This window comes from Episyrphus balteatus, chromosome 1, assembly GCF_945859705.1.
Source record: "Episyrphus balteatus chromosome 1, idEpiBalt1.1, whole genome shotgun sequence".
Lineage (NCBI taxonomy): Eukaryota > Metazoa > Arthropoda > Insecta > Diptera > Syrphidae > Episyrphus > Episyrphus balteatus.
Window position 1 is genome coordinate 155,214,794 of NC_079134.1, and position 21,559 is coordinate 155,236,352.

Genomic DNA, 21,559 nt, shown 5'->3' on the forward strand with positions numbered 1-21,559 from the left:
ATAACCATTATTTTAGTAACAAAACTAATTTTTCTTATTTTAAATAAAAAAAAAACTTTATTTTAAATAAAAATACTTTATTTTAAGTAAAATATTGTAAATAATTCAAATTATTTTTTAACTTCTTCTTTTCTCTTTTTTCTCTTTTAAATGTTTTTTTTTTATTACTATTATTTGCATTCATTTATCTTATTTACTTTATTTATTCATTTTAAAAAACTATTTATTTTCTTTCAAAAAAATGCGAATCGAAACAAAAAATTCCCTAGGCAACACAAATATCCAAATTCGTATTGAAAAACCGTCCGATGGTAAAAATATATTCAAATTTTATTATTGTATTTAGTTTCACTTAAGTTTCTTTTTTAATAAGTAGGATGAACCAAAACAAAACCAACACAAAGTTGTCACTTTAAATTAAAAGTACAATAAATTATTATAGTTAAATTTGATTCATTACAAATCTGAAAATTACAATGCAAGTAGCTTTTTTTAATCCTTCCCATCACACTTCCTTCAAAAATATTTGGCACGTAAAACCGTCTAGTACCTCAGAAAGATTTGAAGCTTTTAAGCATTTTTGCTTGTTGTTTATTATTATCACATCCCAATTGGGCTTAAAATAACTCCTAATGTCATTCATTTATCAATTTAGTAAAAACAAAAAACCAACTTAAACATTTTCAAAGTTATTTTGATGCTCGAAGAAACATTGAATCAGATTTTCAATTTTTATATATTTTTTTTTCTCCATATTGTATTTTGTTTTCTTTATTATACTTATAGTGGAGTAACTAAAGCTAAAAAAATTCCAATATTAGGGAATCCTTAGCTTAGATTTTGATGATCTGTTTTTTCAAACGTAGGTAATTAAAAATACTTTAATGTCTATAGATTAAAAATTGCCGGTGTTGCCGTTTTGATTTTTTAAATTTTATTGAAGATTTTTGTGAACAAAAAAATTTTTTTTCAAAAATTTTGCTTAAATTTTATAAATTAATTGATGCCAACATATTGTCTAGGAAATTCAAGGAAAACAAATATATGGGGGTGAGGGACAATCTTCCATCGTTCAAGCGATAGATGCAATTTTCTTATAATTGACGTTTAACACAAAAAAAAATATTTGATCACAACGGCAACATCTACAATATATAAATGTACATTTTTAAAAAGCAAGAAGCTCAGACATATTTGTAAAATTAAAATTAAGTTAATTGAATGAAGGGCTTTTGAAAGAATGGTAATTGAACTCAGATTTTTGAAAAAAAAAAAAAATAATTGACAAAATTTTAACATGTCGTTCTTAAAACTTTTTCGTAATATAAAATGCATTTATTTTCAATTTTTTTTTGGCCACATTTTTTCCAAAATTTTCAAAAACTCTTGACTAAATTAAGTGCATTTAAATTTTACTGATAGAAATGAGATTCTGGCTTTTTAAAAACGTGTCTGTCAATATTGTAGGTGTTGCCGTTGTGTTCAAAATATTTTTTTTTTGTGTTTGAAGTCAGTTTGTGAGAAGATTGAATTTATCGCTTAAACGATGAAAGATTGTCCCTTACTCCCATATATTTTTTTTCCTTAAATTATCTAGAGAATCTTTTGCTATCATTTGTTTTATGTAAACAAAAAAAAAAGTTTTGTTCAAAAAAAATTTAATTTTAATTTTTAAAAACAATACGGCAACATCGGCAATTTTTAATCTATAGACTTTAAAGTATTTTTAATTACCTATGTTTGAAAAAAAAAAATCGTCAAAAACAGAGCTGTTCGGCCGGGTTCCGTAATAATTTGCTTTAGTTACTCTACTATTAACCCTGATTTTCAATCGTCAGTTTGACTATCAGAAGAATAAATGTCAATATAAAAAAAACTTTTATTCCTAGGAATAGGCTCTAACTGAGGTTTATCTGACTATTGAACAATTGGCCCCTAAAAAAAACATTTATGTTTTTAGAATTAAATTGTATTTATTAATATTGATTCAAATTTTAAGTGCATCGGAAAGCTGAGCATAAAATAATATTTTGTTTTTATCGTAACGCTATAATATATGCATTTAAGACCAAGAGCCTTTTAAATGTAATTTCCATAAAAAAGTTAGAGAGATTATAATAAAAAAGGAAGAAGTTTTTGCTGATGCAGTTGAGAATAGGATTTATGACTTAATCGCCAAGCCCTTTTATCGGCTAAAACAATTTTTTTTAAATTTATTTTCTATTATATGACCATTTTATAACTAACATTAAATCAAAAATATATTTTTTATTTATTTTTGAAACTGTAATCCTTTTAGCAATCACAAGAAAACATTACTTTACAAACAATTTTATTGCAAAAAAATTGCGTTACAATTTGAAATATATTCCATTTAAATTTGTCTTCAAGTCAACACTGTACCTTTATTACCTTAATGTAAAATTTGAGTAAGAAACAACCTATCTCTGCAGACTCCTTTGGTTTTTCATTTCCTTGGCGAATGAAATTTGTATGCCAATTTAATACATACAGTAAAATTGAAAAAAAAAAAAATGATTGCAAATAACAAATTTTGCATTAAAAATGACAATTTGAACTAACATTAGCTAGGTATTTGAATTATAATATGGAAGCTAATGTTAAGTCAAATAAACGCATTGATTTTTTAGTGCAATATCAAAAAATATTTTGACTTGCAATATAAATTTTTTTTATGCAAATAATAAAAATGCAACAGCATTTTTTCAATGCAAATTATTTAATGCAATTTTTTTTTTATTTGAAAGAAATGTTTATTTTTTTTTTATTTTTGATTTTGTAAATAAAAGCAAAAACATTAAAAAAAAATGATTTCTTATAATCCATTACACCGAAATACATTTTTCTTAAGAATTTTGGTTTTGTAAATTCGAATTCAAAAACATCGAACAAAACTAAACTATTTTTTTTAGATTTAAAAATGAAAAAAAAAAAATTATATTTACCAGATTTTTGGACAGGTTTGTTAAATAAAAAGATATTCAGAATTTAATGTAGGTAAGAGAAAAGGACTGTTTTATGAGAAACTTTAAAAAAAAATTAAAATCAAGTACAGAATATCTTGTTCTAATGTGGTTTTTTACAGTGTCATTGAACCAATTCGAAAGAGCTAGAAGTAGTTTTTTTAGCAGTTGTTTTTTTATTGAATAGAACTAATATCACAAAAAAAGTTTGTCTACATTTGGACAGACTCACCTAGGATTATGTGTTTTTGATGGCCTGAATCCAATCCAAATCAAAGATCCGTTTAACCCGTAAAGGTGCAGGTCCACCTTTTTGTACTTGCTCTTAAGGGCAAGTATTGGTTCGGTGTCAAAAAAAGATTCTAGGTTTTAATCAAAACCAATATTACGATAATGGAGAAGTCCGAAAAAGTCGGTCTCGGAATTCTGTCCGTCCGTCTTTGAGTCTGTATGTCGGTATGGAAATTTTAAAATCATTTTTTTCTAAGGAAGTGTTATCATGTAATATAAAGGCACTATTATTGATTAAATATTTTATTAAATTCGTATGTGCGTTCATCAAATCCTCTCACCGTTTTTGGTGACATTCTTGTTAGATATATTATATACCTAAATATATCTATAAATAATAAGCTTTTAACAACCGTGTCGTCTCCTTGAAACCGTTGCGCTGTTATGATAATAATTCCATTAAGGTTCATCTACCGTAAGAAATTTAATACCAAAAAAAATCTCATTCTTCTTTCCATCCACACAAATTCAGTATAATGACTTTTTCGTATATAGAACAACAAAGACATATTTCCAACAGCTTCCTGTGTGATGGCTCCTATCAACCACAACTAAAAACCACCCTAAAATAAGAAAAGATTTTTCGATCTACAAGAAATATAGGAGAAACTCCAATCTACTTTTAATAGGACATTATCTCTTTCCATCCTCTTTTTGCATTTAAGATTATTTTTTTTATATTTTTTTTTGTCTGTACTCCAACATGTGCTTGTTTTAATTTTATTCCAAAAAAAAAAAAGCAACAACTTTATCAGCACCTTCAGCTACACACCTTTTTTCTCAACAACACTCTTAAAAAAAAAAAAAAAAGACAAGACCAAAATGTCTCAATCTAGCCTTCGTAATATGTAAAACATTTACTTTAAGCACGTTCCAAGCCGTTTGTTCCAATATTTGTTATCATCCTTTTTTCTCAAGATCGAGTCCTTTTTTGTTTTTTTATTCTTGGTTGTTTTGTATCTTCTTTACTTTTTTTTACTACACTATCTTCTGCTCGATTGCATTATATTGTTAACGTTGGTCCTTTGTCTTCTTTCCTCTCTCTCTTTTATTCAACTCTTTCTAAAAAAAAAGAACACACACCTTTTGCTCACAAAATGCAGAGATAGTGGGATATCCTTTTTGTATGCAAATTTTATTCTTATGTTAAATTTTAGTTTTTTTTTTTTGTTGTATTTTTAAGTTTTCTTTTCTTGTCGGTTAAACTAAATCTGTATAAGAATATTTTTTAAAATGTTAAAAAATAAAATTCTTTGTTAAGCATAAAATGCATAAAATATATTATATTAAAAACACAAAAGCACAATTTTTCTTTTTTAAATTTTTTATTATTTTTTATATACAAAAAAAAAACAAGAAAAATCTTTTGAATAATATCCTTTTATGAAACATTTCAATCAATTTCCTTTGTTGTAGATGATGATTCTGGTGAAAAATCTGTTTCAGTTCTTTTAAGCGGAGAAGAGTCAGAACTGATTTTCATTGACCATCCTTACACAGATATGACGGTAAGTTTTTTTTTTTTTATTTTTATTGATTTATTCTTGGTTATATGCATCAGGTGGACGTATACAGTGGCGTAACAATTCCATCCTACTACGCCACTGTTCATTCTTTTCAACCCATATATAACTTATTTATAATAAATTTGAATATTAAACTGTGTCCTTTGGTCTCATAAATTCCTTATTTTTTTTTATTTTTTTGAATATTTCCTTACTAAAGCCGGATGACTGTTTGACCAGCTATGATCCACATGGTTATTGTGTTATTTATTCATCAGCTGACCGTAGCAGTTTCACTATTGCCGAAAGGGTTTTGCAAGTATTATGGACAAATGAAAACATTGCACAAAAGGCTGTTATTTTAGTTGGCAACAAAGCCGATTTGGCCAGAAGCAGACATATTACATCTGAAGGTAAGCTTTTATATATGTATATTTTTTCAATGTGAATATTATGCAGGTAGAAAATTATTATAAAATATTTATTCTATAAAATACAACAATGTTGGTAAAATTGATGCAAAAAATTATACATTTTTATCAAGAGGGAAGATTTTAATAAGGAGATTTGGTATTGTTTAAAAATGTTTTGTGGGTGAGGCAGACAAAAGGATTGAAACAAAGTGTAAGAAATTTATTTTTCGGCATCAAGATGTCTCAGTATTTTGTGGTTTAAGGGGAAAGTGCTGGAAAAAAATTCTGTTTATTTGAATCTTTTTTTAATTGAAAGTAAAGGACAAATTGGTAGAAAAAAATGATTTATAATAGGAGCTCAACGGCACACAGTTTTGTTTTAAAATTGCCCCTCCCGCCTACAAGGAGGGACATAGACCCTTCTCCCATACGATTTTTTTCTTATCTGAGAGCAACCTACACGCTCTAGGTTTTTGTTACATTTTATGCAAATTACCCTGTATTATTACCTTTGTACCTATATACAAAATTGCAATCGTTTTGAAGTTTTTTTGCCTACAGATCGGAAAGGTCTGTCAAATCGAAAAACTGTCAATGTTACAAATGAAGATGAAAGATCTTTTAGTTCGAACTAATTTTCCAAAAAAGCTCAAATAAAAGAGATATGACGTGTTTAAAAAAACACTCTAACTCTTAAACCGAAGGGATAATCGAAAAAAGTTATTTAACATATTTTGTAGGAAATTAATTTTTTTTTCAAGTTTGCGATACATTTTTTTTTTCGTGCAGATTAAAAAATACGTGAATTATGTGAATAAGTAAAATTTGTATAAAAAAAAAAACTAATTGGTGGCCAAATGGCTCTAGGTGCTATTGATGAAAAGTGTTGTTTTTCGACTTGTGTCTTGATACTCTTTCGAGTCCTAAAGTCAATGCAATAATTTTTTCCCAAACCCCATATACCTAATAAAATCTAGCTTTCCCTTACTCTTACTAAATTAATTAACGAATATATCTTTTGCATTATGGTTCACTGTGGTGTATGAGTAACTTTTTTATCTATAGAAAACTTAAAATGTAATGTAATGTAAATTTTAGTGCCAAAAAGCTAAAACGTGTAAATTGGAATCGTAAAAAAAATGTTATTGGAAGGGAGTTTTGTTATGACCTTCCTCCCCTCTATTCTATTTACATAAGTCGAGAAGGGGAAATTTTCTGTTTTTCTTAAAAGAAAAAAAAAATCTATTTACTATCACTTTTAACGATTGTTAACAGTCATACAATTTCTTTTACATTTTTAAGATTTTACAAAATAAATACAGCTCACTCAAAGCTTTTTATCCATTTTTGGTCAAGTATTTAACTGTTTTTTTTTTTTTTTTTAGTTTTACTGAATTTGTTGATTCTTCTTAATCTAACATTCTTTTTTGTCAGACAAAATCAAGCATTTTTTTAACCCTCTGTCGGCACACGGGTGCGCATTTGGCAGGACAAAAATAAAAAGTGGTCACAAAAAAGTGTCTTCATAAGGGTGAAAATACATTTTTTTGAAATTGTGAATACAATATTCGAATTCCTCGGATAATTCTACATCAATTTCTTATATGATTCTCTAAAAAATAGTGAGACGGAAAAAAGTTCTAGCGACATGAAAAAGTATAAACCAAATTCGCAAAAAAGAGGTGTGCCTACAGAGGGTTAAGGGACCTGTCTTTCGTAATTAGTGGAAAAAGATGATATCAAGTAATGTAATTTTCTGAAAGAAATAATGTCAAAGTTAAAAAAATAGGAGAGAACCCTTCTTTGAAACAAAATTCCGGACTATTCATTAGAACAAAAAAAATTCAGAAACAAGTTATCATTTATAATTTTTGTTCGAATAAAAATCAGTTTAAGTTTGGCAAAAATAGAGCTATTACAAAAAAAAAAAACAACACGTAAAAAACATAAAAACCTTTAACGTAAACACAACGAAAACGAAAAAATTACCTCACGTTTTTGCACTTTGTATTACCACAACTTTCTGACATTCAAGTGCAATTCAATTTATTTCGAGAAATATCTTTTTACCAAATAATACAAAGCTTTTCAAAATTATTTAATTAAGAATGTTAAATTTTACATAATACAGAAAATTGTAAATATTTTTATTTCAATAGTGATTTCATAACTATTGTTCTACAAAACATATTCCAATAGTTTGATAAATTGTATTCAGGGTGTTTCCTTGTTCGAGCAAAATACTTTATACATTTAGGTAGAAACATGCGCCTACTGTCTTCTTTATTTTATTCGATGATTGTCAAATTTATTAAAATCATTTTTTAAATTCGCCAAACTTTTCGAGTTTTTGTTCCGGATTTTGGGAAGACGTTTAGCCATTCCTGAAAAAAATGGACTTTTTTAAATATAATATTGATAAGGGACTATTAAATTTCCTTATATTATTTCCTTATAATATTTCCTTATTTCCCTTTGTCTTCTTTGAGAAAAGATATTCCCTCAGGAATCAATTATATACCTACTACCAGATTGTCTTTTTTGTATCTTTTTTGCATAATTAAAAAACTTTTTCAAAACATTTACTTTCTAAATCCTTTCCATAAAATTCACTGTACCATATAAGTATACTAATTTCAATAGAATTTTATGTTATCCGAAATCATAAAATACTAAATTTGTTTTCAAACGAACTTTTTCTGCACATAAAGGTCAAGAATATATGTTTCATTTTTCATCTTATTTATGATATTAGAAAATTTAAATACCAAAAGCATTTTATGTTATCCTTTTATGGAGCATCCTTATTTTGAATAAGAACCATTAAATATGTTTATTATTTTCAAATTTATTTCCTTACCATGTTTATCTTGTTGTTTATTAAGGAACAGACATAATAAAATAACAATTATGATTGTAGAATAATCAAATTTTAATAGTTTCTTAAAGCATTCAAGTGTAAATAAATGAAGTGACCTACTAAAAAGTATATGCAAATTTATTGAAAATAGAATTTCTTAAGTATTTTTGCCATTAATAATCTCGTTTAAAAATCAAATTAGAAAACTAATAATCCAGTCAAATAAGGGTTTAACCTCGGAATGAATGTTAGTAGACATTTTTTTTGCTCAATATCTTCCTTTTGCCATTCTATAACATATCTCAAAAGTCTAGAAAAATCTCATGTCCGCTTGTCGCGATTTCAAGGTCAAATCGCGAAATTGAGATTTTCAAAATTAGCAAAAATAGGCTATGGTATTATATACACATATGATACATGATTTGAAGGTATTTTTTAATGCAAATTCCAAAAAATCTAAAATCAAGACAATCTGACGTCTCTGGAAAAAGTTATACCTGTTTTTCATCTGTCAACTCATATTATTATAACAGTTGCAAACTTACTGCCGAAAAACCCTTAAAAGTTATGGTAGATGAACCAAATTTTGCATGAAGATTTTAGAATCCATCATTATTAAAAATCAAAACAATCCATTACAAAAAATATATATACCTACGAAATAATGGTTTTTTTTATGGAGGGGCAAATTTTAGGATATGCACTAAAGAAGATTCTTGTTCATCTTAGGAATAAGTGCTAATAGGCTAATTTTTTCATTTTAATCTTTGTTTGGATATTCTTTAACTACCCTCAAAAATCTAAAAAAATCTCATGTCCGCAAGTCCTACTTTTCTTGGTTTGAAGATAAGTTGCATATTTAAAAAAATTGAAAAACTACACTTCAGATATTTGTGTCAGATCAACATGAATAAGGTGCATTACTTTTCAAGGATGGTCAGGTTGACTTGTTTGTGAGTTTTATTGGAATAAGTGTTAAAGAATACCTTTATATCATGTCGCTTATGTTGGTATACATATAAAAATTTAAACTTTTCTTATTAATTTTTTAAAATCTGCACCTTATTTTCAAACCAAGAAAATTAGGACTTGTGGACATGAGATGTTTTTAGATTTTTGAGGGTAGTTAAAGAATATCCAAACAAAGATTAAAATGAAAAAATTAGCCTATTAGCACTTATTCCTAAGATGAACAAGAATCTTCTTTAGTGCATATCCTAAAATTTGGCCCTCCATCAAAAAATGCCATTATTTCGTAGGTATGTATATTTTTTGTAATGGATTGTTTTGATTTTTAATAATGATGGATTCTAAAATTTTCATGCAAAATTTGGTTCATCTACCATAACTTTTAAGGGTTTTTCGGCAGTAAGTTTGCAACTGTTATAATAATATGAGTTGACAGATGAAAAACAGGTATAACTTTTTCCAGAGACGTCAGATTGTCTTGATTTTAGATTTTTTGGAATTTGCATTAAAAAATACCTTGAAATCATGTATCATATGTGTATATAATACCATAGCCTATTTTTGCTAATTTTGAAAATCTCCATTTCGCGATTTGACCTTGAAATAGCGACAAGCGGACATGAGATTTTTCTAGACTTTTGAGATATGTTATAGAATGGCAAAAGGAAGATATTGAGCAAAAAAAATTTCTACTAACATTCATTCCGAGATTTACCCCTTTTTTCTCCTTATTTGACTGTATTATAAGCCTCACCAAAAATATTATAAACACCAATTTTCTTAACAAGGACTTGCCCACTTCACAATTCCACCCAAATTATGCGTTTTAATATGTACCAAAATAATGAGATTTTCCCTTAATGACGAAATAGGTATTTCCTCTTTACACAGAATCAATACCAATCTACGATATACCATCACCGATTTATACAAACACAAAACTTAATTGCAAAACACACATTGATTATATTATTAATTGTTCCTCTCTCTCATTTCGAATTCTCATTACAGAAGGCAAAGCAATGGCAACTGCATACGATTGTAAATTCATCGAGACCTCGGTTGGGATTAATCATAATGTTGATGAGCTTCTCGTTGGCCTTCTTTCGCAAATTCGCCTCAAATTGGAAAATCCAGAAAAATCAAGGTAAAAAAAAAAAACAAAATCATAACAACAACCTCCTCTCTCAAAAGCATAATTTCGATTAACCACAAAAGAAATCCTTAATTTTCAAAAGAAGAAGAGGATTACAATCTGCTAATTTTTTTTTTGTGGGTGCTTTTTTAATAGAAGCAATTTGAAATCCTCTTGAATCTTAACCCATATTGATCCCTTCTTTAAAAATGAAAGCAAAAGAAACCTTTTTTTTTCTGAGAAAATCCTTCATAAATATAAAAAATCCTCATAAATCCACTCGATCTCTATACACTCATTCAAAAAAAAAAAAAATACAATATTGTTCATAAAGCACACGCCTCTTAACTTCTTATATATAATTTTTTTGTATATTGTTTAGGGATTTATTCAGAAAACGTTCCACAAGGAAATCAAAGCGAAGAGCCTGTTCACCGTTGGGAGGCGCCTGTTTGACTGGCAACGGTGGCACTAATCCGAATACACCCGTAGGACCGGCAAATAATGTGATCACAGATGTTAGTACGCCACCAGGAAGTTCACATAGCAGGTAATTTCAAAACACAACACAAAAACACCCCTTATCCTTAGCAAAAACCTCTTTATTATTATATTTTTCATCTTATTAAAGCAACAACAAAAAAATAAAATCCTTTTATTTTTCTGCTCTCTTTCGTTTACAGTCCTCGCAAATACCGTGGATCACGTACATCGGCCAGTCTAAAGGTTAAAGGACTCCTGGGACGTGTTTGGGCAAGGGATTCAAAGTCAAAGAGCTGTGAAAATTTACATGTCCTATAAGCAAAAAATAATAAGTATATGTAATTCAGAGTTACTTCAAAAAAAAAACCTATATCTGTGTTTATGGTTTCATCCCATCTGTGTTCCGAGTGTTAAAATAAATGAACAAACAAATTAAATAACCTATCAAAACAACAACAAGTCCTTGGAGAGAATAAATAAAAAAAAAGAACAAGTATTACAAAATCCTTTACATTGTGGTATAACTATATCTTTATGTTTTATAAAAAAAAAAAAAGTTTAAAATATGATGACTCTCATTACGTAAATTTCGTATCTTCTATGTGTATAAATGTATATCTATCTTATCTATAGCTAAATAATGTATTTCTAAGTTTCACTCACACTTTCTTATTAAAATCAAAAAAGTAAAAAAAAAATCATTATGTGGGAATTAAAAATAAAATAATACAACTTTTAAGAAAGTCCTTCCGCGCGCAACAGTATCATTTATGTATTTTTGTTTATATAATTTTTGTTACTTTATTTTATAAAAATAAAAATATTTGTACAACTTATATAAGTAAATTAAACTATTCAACATGCCATGTATATTTCCTTAATTGTAAGATTTGTTGAAAAAGTTTTTTTTTAAGTGAATGTTAAATCTATTTTTTTAATTAAGTTTCTTTAATTATTAATTTTAACTTTATTCTTTTTTATATAAAAATATATACTTACATTTAATCGATTTGTTTTGTTTTATTTCATTTTGAAAAGTATTTTGTTTTTTTTTTCTATAACTTTCATAATTTTAAGGAAAAGGTTTTAAAACAAATTTTTCTGAACTGTTTAAAACTGCAAGTTTTAATAGACAGCAGAGCAAAATCTTTATAATGCGATGAAATACAACAAAAATGCTTTTGTTGTAAATTTTTAATCACGATCAAGAGAAAAAAAAAACTTTTAAAATTCTTAATTCGAATCCAAAGTTTAAATAAATTCGATAAAGTCATGTTGGCAGCAAATAAGGCACCACTATACCGCGGTGTTGACGTTTGTATTGAATTTTATTCGTTTTCAAAATTTTGGATGACTTCAAAACTGATGAGAAAGACGTAAAAATAAGAACAATGAATTTTTAATTTGACATAACCTTCATAAACCTTACATACAAGTTTATGTTCCTATTTATAAAGACGATAAGAAATAACAACTTTTTTAAAGCTTAGAAAAGCAAGTAGTCAATTTTTTCGAACTTGAAACCAAACATAAAAGAGTCACTGATTGGACCTCAAAAACCCTAGACTGATTTGTGTAGAAAAGAACTTTCGTACTTAAAATTGAAATTGAATAGTTAAGTGGTAAATATTTTGTTTCAAAGAAAAAAAATATTGAACCAGTAGTTCATTAGACGAATACCCTGAAAAAGTTGCATAAGTTTTGCGAAGATATATGCAACTAAGAAATATTTGTTTAATTTTAGTTGTAAACTTAAATTATTTTTCAACAGCTCGAAAAATAAAATGCACGACTGGGTCGCACGTACTTGCTCTTGTAGTTCAAAGCATCTTTATCTTAAATATCTATTGGAAATTTAAGATTTTGTGGAGAAAAAAAAATAAAAACAAAAAAAAAAAATCGAAAGTTAAAAAAATTCAACTTTTTTAAATATTTTTTTAAAAACTTTTTTTTTTTAATTTTTTTTTACATTTTACACTTCAATACCTATTATGTCTGTAAATTTTGAAAAAATTGACTTATGCTTTGATGAAATATATGAACTTAAAAAACATGTCAATTTTTGAAAAACGGCAACGCCATATTTCCTCTCTCGGCATTTTTTGAGAAAAACTAAAAATGCAGTTTTGTTAGAATCAATAAGAGTACTGCGCACACCAAATTTAAACGAAATCGTTAAAGCCGTTTTCGAGAAATTTGAAATACCTCGAAAACGTTATATGGGAGATATGCGTTAAATTGGAGATATTAAAAAAATAAAAAAAACGGTCCTAGGGAATTACGTAAAAATCATCTGTACCAAGTTTCAAGCAAATCCATCCATCCGTTTAGGCCCTAGCTCCATGTACAGATGGACGCACAGACGCACAGACCGACGGACGGCATGACGAAAACCACTTTTTTGATCTTCTCCATCATCGTAATGTTGTTTTTTTTTTAAAACCTCGATTTTTTTTTTCTACACGAAACCAATACTTGCCCTATAGAGCAAGTAAAAATAAGTTTTTCTTTTCTTTAAAATTGCCGCAATTTCAATGTTTAGAAAAGTTCTCGGTTGAAAAATGTATATCCAAGACAGGAATAGGTATTGCTTGATTTGAGTTATTCTTTTATAAATTCAAACTCTTTAAAAATCACATGACGAATTAAATTATACGAAAGGTTGGAGAATGGTCAACAGAGGTTAACTCGTCTAAAAGTCGAGATTTTCCAAAAATGAAAAAAATGTCACACATACGCCACAGTGAACCTCAAAGTTATATCGAAGGAAAACAAATAAATTTTTAAATATACAGGGAAGTCAGTTGCCACATAACTTTCACCTCTCACTAAAAAAAAAATGATCTTATATAAAAATATTGTACCTAGCTAGAATCTATAAAATTTATTAATAAAAAAAACTATAAATTTGCGACGAACAAAGAAGAAAAATAGACTTAAAAACTGCTAGTACAAGCAAATGCCACACAAATCAAGCAGATTTGGTGCCGCTGTCTGAGGTCAATTTTGTGCATCTTTAATTTAAACCACCAAAAAAAAGTGAAACTGTCTTGAAATTCAAACAAAGAATGCTATTTTTTTTTATTTTTTACACAAAATAAAAAGAAAAATATATTTAAAAAAAATCCAGAAAATATTTTTTTCATATTTTGGTTCTTGAACTATTTTAAGGCAATTTTAATGTTTTCGCATAAACAATCATTGACATCAGCTGAGTCGTTTTCTTTTATGGAAGATGCCGTTATAGACCAGGGTCGATAATTTTTGAAACCAAAAAAAATCATAGTAGAATGAAACCCATTGGAAAAGGAGGTGAATATGATGAAAATTAAAGGAAAAATAAATTACGGGCGAGCCGAGTTCGGGAAGTGGGTGGGTTGAGTTTTTAATGGTTAAAAATGGTATATCTCGATTTCCGGCAAAACTACAAATCCTATAGAAAAAAGTTTTATAGCAAAGTTGTAGGTAATAAAATGATCTACAACTTTTGTATCAACAATTTTTTCACATAACCTCAAAATTTATGTGAAAAATTCAAAAAACCGAGTTTTTGGTTTTTTATTTTTATCTTTTTCAAAAACAATAATTTTTCTACGAAATTTGGTGAAAACTTACCTTATTATGTCCCAAATACACTGTAATTTATTTGATTTAAAATATTAATTTGTTCACCTTATTTTGACTTAATACCAAAAAAACACCCTAATTTTCAATCGAAAATTCACGTGTCAAAATATCAGCTTTTTTTCAAAAAGTCGATAGGCATTTCGTTCGTTAAAATGTCTTTTTTCTGATGGTGTAAAAAAAATTTTACATTAGTATACTATAGAACATGTTCTAGTAAAATTCAAAAAATGAAAAAAGCTTGAATTCGAAAAGAAATTTTATCATTGTTTACAATTTTGGCCTATTTATTCAAATTTACACTCTAATTACTCAAAAAACGTAAGATTAATCAATGTTACATGAAATCTTACGTTTTTTGAGTAATTAAAGTGTAAATTTGAATAAATAGGCCAAAATTGTAAACAATGATAAAATTTCTTTTCGAATTCAAGCTTTTTTCATTTTTTGAATTTTACTAGAACATGTTCTATAGTATACTAATGTAAAATTTTTTTTACACCATCAGAAAAAAGACATTTTAACGAACGAAATGCCTATCGACTTTTTGAAAAAAAGCTGATATTTTGACACGTGAATTTTCGATTGAAAATTAGGGTGTTTTTTTGGTATTAAGTCAAAATAAGGTGAACAAATTAATATTTTAAATCAAATAAATTACAGTGTATTTGGGACATAATAAGGTAAGTTTTTACCAAATTTCGTAGAAAAATTATTGTTTTTGAAAAAGATAAAAATAAAAAACCAAAAACTCGGTTTTTTGAATTTTTCACATAAATTTTGAGGTTATGTGAAAAAATTGTTGATACAAAAGTTGTAGATCATTTTATTACCTACAACTTTGCTATAAAACTTTTTTCTATAGGATTTGTAGTTTTGCCGGAAATCGAGATATACCATTTTTAACCATTAAAAACTCAACCCACCCACTTCCCGAACTCGGCTCGCCCGTAATTTATTTTTCCTTTAATTTTCATCATATTCACCTCCTTTTCCAATGGGTTTCATCCTACTATGATTTTTTTGTACTTTTTAATGTTTTTGAAGACATCGGCACTGGTCTATTAATAATGAATGTTTACAAAAAAAAATTGTATTTACAGTCTAAAAAAGTACAAAAAATCATTGCAAATATATTAATTTTATGAGAAAATTTTAATTTTTTTTAACCAATTTTGAACCAATCATAGAACTTGGTAAGCTCCGTTATTTTTTATTCTTATATATTTATTCGAATACCCTTCTCAAACTGAACATGCATATGAATATTTGTCCTAGCTTTATTGCGCAAGTGAAATGAAAAAAAAAAAAAATTGATCAACTCGACAATCTCGCATGAATATCCCAAAAAAAAATCACAAGATGGGAGTGATTTTATATATAAGATCAGAATACTTTAATTGTTTATTTTAAATTAAATTTTAATTTACATTTTAAATTATGAGTTATTGACAGCTTTTATTTTTTTGATGATCTGAGTTTTCATTTTTTTACAGCGCAAGGACTAACAAAATATTTCCAATTGACATTTTCCATCTTATTTTCATTATATTCACTCGAGTACAATTATCTTCCTTCTTTTTTATTTATTTTGTTCATATGCAAAAAAAAAACATCCAAATAAACCTTAACATAGCACAAAAAAAAGCTTAGCCTCAAAACAACACAACACCATTTTATCCATTCCTTCAATTTAAACAAATAAAAAAACAAATTGATATTGAGAAACAAATTAAAAAATTAAGAATAAAAAATAAAAAATATTTTTACATTAAAAATAACTGTATAATCACAATAAATAATAATAAATTATGCACATTGGGTCCATTTAAAATTTAATTATATATTAATAAAATATTACAAAAAAAAAATAAATGTGTAGCATTTTTTTTTTATTAAGTAACACTAGATGTAGTACGAATTTTATAAAATTTATTATCGGTGTAGTAAAACTAAATAAAAACAAAAACATTCCAAAAATTTTATCGTTAATATGTCAATCATAATAAAAAAAAAAAAATATTTCATAATAAACAAAATAAAATCAGATATGTATTTAAATTATAATTAAAAATTAATTAACAAATTATTATGTTAATGTTTAGTTTAAAAAAAATATATTTGTATATGAAAAAAGCAATATTTTGAAACATTCGAATTTTATACTTAATTAAACAAGAATTATATAAGTAGCGGAACATACATAATATAGAGCCTCAGTTTTATTTTTCTTATAGCAAAAATTAAATTTAAATTAGTTAAATTTAATTTTAATTAAGTATGTAGATAAATTGCATAAATTTTATACTGATACTGAATAGAATCAAAATCAAGCAAAAATCAAATACTGTCTGTTTTTTTTTTTTTCAATTTATTTCGAAATAATTTTAATTTTTAAATAAATTAAATTTTAACTAAGTTCAATCAGCTTGTTTGCATTTTTATTTGCGAAAACCTGCTCAAAAACAAAAGACTGGTAACGTTTTTCTTTCCGAAAACACCTTTCTTTTATTCGCTTTTCAGTCATGACTCCTACTAAAATACTGCTAATTTTTCTATATTGTTACTCTTTCCTAAAAAAATTTAAACAAAAATCGCAGTAAAATAGCAAACGCTTGCAAAATATTATATTTTAGTTTTCTCAAATTAAAAACAAAAATGCCTACCAATCCCAATTCAACGATATTTACAAACAAAATTAAAAAATTAGATCTTAAAGTTGAAAGAACAAATAAAAAGTTTGCAGTAGTTTTTTATATTAAATTAGATTTTATCAAATTATAAATATTTTTATTTTTATGAAACCAAAACATAAACATTAAATTTAAAAATTTAAAAAAAAATAATATTATTATAATTATATAAATATTATAAAAATGCTGCACAAAGGAATTTATAGAGAAACAATAATATTGTATTTAAACAATTATACATAAAAATGTTTACTTACTTAAAACAAAAATTCATTAACATAAATATAATATAAAATCTAAGTATAAAAACTTATATATATATAAAAAAAATTCATGTTATTTGATTAAAATTTAAATTCCATAATATAATTAAATTATATTGAAGTGATATTTTCCAATTTACTCATCAAAATAACAAAAATTGTTTTCGGTGTTTTTTAATAAATAATTAGGTATATTATTAAATCAATATTCATCTATAGCTTATTAAAAATAAATACCTACAAAAAAAAAAGAATACATAAAAAGAATTTAAACAAGCAAATGTGTTTCGTTGACCAAAGTCAATTTGATAGCTGATTTAATAACAAAAAAAATAAAAATGGGATGAGTTAAAAAATAATTATATATATTTTTAACGCATCAAATGATTGCTGATTAATAAATTAAAGATAAAACGGAAAAAAAATACCTACAGACACCCAAAACACATTAAAATAAACCAAAAAAAAAAAAAAAAAGTACATCCCATTTATGTGATTGCTTTGTAATTTTTAAAAGGGAAATACATACATTTTAATTATATTTGTATAAAATAATAATCAATGAAATGCAATTAATTATTGTATAAAATGTTGTATAATTGTTTATTATTAATTTTTTTTTTTTTTTGTTATTTTTTCAGAAGAAATTGTATGCGTATTTATTATAATGAATGTTAAAAGTGTACACAAAATATAACAAGGAAAAAACAAAGATAAAAAAGTTTATGTTAAATTGACAAACAATTCCAAAATAAATATATAACAACAAATTTCAAGAAAAAGTTGTTTGATTTACTCTACTTCTACATTATATTGACATATTTATTAATTATAGTGCAAATTGAAAAGGAAATAAAGCTAAATTTTCAAATACGGTACATGCAAAAGAGAAGTCTTATTTAGGTAAGTAAGTCTAAAACCTTTTTTAATGTTATACTACGCAATCAGCAATCTTGCAAAGCAATATTGACATCTAATTTTTAAACCAGTACAAATAGAAATTTCGATAATAAGAAGCGATTGATTTGAAAATTACTCTGTTTCCCTCGATGAGGTCCTTATTAACAATCGTTTTATTTTTTACCCATCGCGTTTTTATAAGCCTTTTGTTAATCAGAGAACAGCCATGTTGCAAAATGTAAATTAAATTTATTAAAATTCCAAAAGAAAGTTAACGGGTTTTCACCCTCAAATGGACTTCTACTACTTTCATTAATAAAAAAAAAAAATAATTAAAATTAAAGACTCAACTTAAAGTCCATTAGTTAAAAAGAAAATTTAAAATTAGACTTACCTTTAAAAAAAATAATAATAACGTTATTTTGGGCTTGTGATTAATAAGAAATTAAGAGGACGGAAAATTGACCATTAAGTCATTTTTTTTTTCCAAAAGTCAACTTATACCACTTAAAAAAGAAACCGTTTATAATACGGGATACGGCATAAATTACACGGTGCAACACTCAAAATATACGCTAGTCGCACTGATTACGAAAAGGTATTTAAAAACTCTCCAACACCCCAAAAATCTGGAGTTAGGGGCAAAAAACGGTTTTTTTTACCTTCACCCATTGAAAAAAATCTAGCTTCGTCAAATTTTTGTCAAAATTGGGTAAATGACGAAAAAAATGGAATTTTTGAACTTTGACAGCTTATAAATTCTAGGTGGTTTAACCGAGTTACATGTTTTATACATTGTTCAAAAAGGTATATTTATCTCCTATCAGAAACTGTAAGAAAATCGAAAATGGGTATGGAAATTTGACGAAGCTAGATTTTTTTCAATGGGTGAAGGTAAAAAAAACCGTTTTTTGCCCTTAACTCCAGATTTTGGGGGTGTTGGAGAGTTTTTAAATACCGTTTCGTAATCAGTGCGACTAGCTCTACAAAACGTGATAGGTCTCCGCCCGCATATATTTTAAAACCTCATTTTTGTAACACCGTGCTATTATTAAATTATGTTGTGATTTTCTTTAAAAAGGCTCATGGTAATGGAAGATACTCTTTGTTTTCATTAACTTGTTAACTAATATTAACATGTTACAACTTTTTATATTAAATAAAATAGGGTTTAGACTTATTTTAGGCCCAGTTATCGAGTGTGTGCTAAATATACCAGTTTCGATACTGGTGATTCATGTGGCAGACCTTAGAGATGTGCGAGGGGGGGAGGGCGACCCACAATCATATTATTTTTATTTGGATTCTTAGCGTTGACATCATTTATTCAAAAGAAAAGATTAAAAATGATCACATACAGTTAACATTTCGTTTATATCTCGAAAAATTGAGTTTTAAGGTGCAGTTAGGCCATGTGTGAATTGCGTTAAGATTTGGGTTGTGAGTTACGTTAAAAGGATTTTTTTGACTAATTTTCCTGGTGAAGATTTAAGAAATTTTTCTTTTTTCAGGTAAAATATAATAGATTCTCGTACAAAACCAAACTTAAAAAAGAAAAAAATAAAGGATACAAAAGTCCACAAATTAAAAAAAAAAATCTGTTTCTCTCGATTTTGAAGTGATAATTGGATTTTTTGATTCAATAGTAATAAATCTTTAAACAAAAATTCCACTTCAAGATAGTTGGATTATTCAGTACCTATGGTTACACTGAAAAAAAATCTTTTACATCTAATATGTCATCATTTTCAAAAGAAAAAAAAGAACTATTATTTCATATTACGATTTTGAAATATGAGCAATTTAAACTTTTTTATAAATATAAATTCTTACTTAAATTTACATTTATTGTGTGGTTTTCCTGCACTGCAAGTCTTCGTTATTTTTCTTGATTTTGTTCATCTCTTTTTTCAATAAATTGTTTTAATTTTCACATCTTTGAATTATTTTTTCAAGAATTTTGAAAAGGAAAAAAAAAGATAAAATGTAAATTATACAAAATTTTTGAATAATCACATAATTTTTTGTGAATAATATGAACAAAATATTAAATCCTTGGATTTATTAAATTCAGATTTAAGTGATTGGATTTAAAATTAACTTTAATCCGTACTAAATCCAGAGTGAATAATATGCCTTAAAGATAATGAAAAGTTATTTGGCTGCTCCACCGCCATCGCCATATGCTTTGATAGGGGACGCTCTGAACGTTTATCTACTTTCAATTACTAAGCCTGGTAGGTACGCAGATCCGAGATATATTTTAGCTTACATACAAATTATCGATAAAATACTTAGATACATTTTAAAATTTATCTCTGTGCTGTGCTGCGGTACTGAAAGTCGTATAGTAGCATTTTACTGTTCCCGACAACTTCGTACTACTGTCTCCACCTTTCACATTCAAAGTAGCCATTTTAGAATTTAGAGGAGGCTCGATCATTTGAGCTGCCTCTTAATATCTACGATTTACGAAGAAGTTTCAGTTAATCATGTAGATTATGGTGAATTCAGATAAATATTAACATGATTTTGGAGACTTGGGGGGGCTTGAGCCCCCTGAGCCCCCCCCCTCAATACGCCACTGTCTGGATCAGGATCAATTTTACATGTAAATAAAAAAAAAACAATTAATCCTGATATCGGGATTCCCGACAAAACAATTTTGGTTCTATAAAGCTTTACAGATGCAATTGTTGCTTCTGTAAAGCATTATAGAAGCAAAATTGTTAGTAGGGTAGTTCTAATTGGACCAAAAATTAGTTCCTATTTTGAAAAGTAGATGGCTCTCGTACGTGTCGGTAGGAAGAAGACAAAAATGTGTATGCAGGTACCAAGAGAAATTAAAACGTAAACTTATACACTTTGTCAAAATTCTATCCTCAGCTTGGTTTAATTTAAATTCTTATTCGCAGCTGCGTGTTGTTTTTTAATGTATATGTAAACGTCAACTGCAAATACGAATAGAAATGCAAAAAAAAAAAACAGCTAGTCAGCTATTATACGAAGCCTCAAGAGACGCGCCTCGTTTCAAAACTAATGAGTGCAAAAGAGAAAGAAGATAAAACAAAAATTCATCCGACCGGAGAGTTTTGGGTCGAAATTCTGAGACTCTTTTTTGACGTTTCTTTTTCCACTTTTTCTTTTTTCAACACTCCCTTTCATTTCTTTTTGCTTCTTGGTGCAATACAACAACAACAAATTTTAAATCAAAAGAAAAATGTCAAATTTGAGTCTTTGACTCAAGAGGCATCGTGTAATAGGACGCGCCTCACAGAATGATTAACAAAAGAAAATTCGGAAAAAGAGTCAAGCCTCTTGAGGCTTCGTGTAATAGCTGAACTACTGTTTAAAACTACTGAACTCAATCAAGGGAACCGAAGTGTAAAACCACCGATTTCACTACCGCCATCTGTTTATCACTTCACATATCACTTCC

General features: G+C 27.0%; 1 protein-coding gene across 3 annotated transcripts in view; it reads left to right on the top strand.

Annotated features, from left to right (window-relative positions):
* The window catches only part of LOC129906805 (uncharacterized protein DDB_G0288805), a 298,594-nt gene extending 287,094 nt beyond the window's left edge, over nucleotides 1–11,500 (top strand). For 2 of the 3 annotated variants that reach the window (XM_055982727.1, XM_055982729.1), the window contains exons 12-17: nucleotides 270–311; nucleotides 4,692–4,783; nucleotides 5,001–5,193; nucleotides 10,034–10,169; nucleotides 10,540–10,707; nucleotides 10,841–11,500. In XM_055982727.1, the coding sequence (XP_055838702.1) occupies nucleotides 270–311; nucleotides 4,692–4,783; nucleotides 5,001–5,193; nucleotides 10,034–10,169; nucleotides 10,540–10,707; nucleotides 10,841–10,958 (749 nt within the window). In that variant the 3' untranslated portion in view covers nucleotides 10,959–11,500. The remainder of the gene's footprint in view (nucleotides 1–269; nucleotides 312–4,691; nucleotides 4,784–5,000; nucleotides 5,194–10,033; nucleotides 10,170–10,539; nucleotides 10,708–10,840) is intronic. The other variant, XM_055982728.1, reaches the window with a different exon arrangement.
* Nucleotides 11,501–21,559: the final 10,059 nt, after the last annotated feature.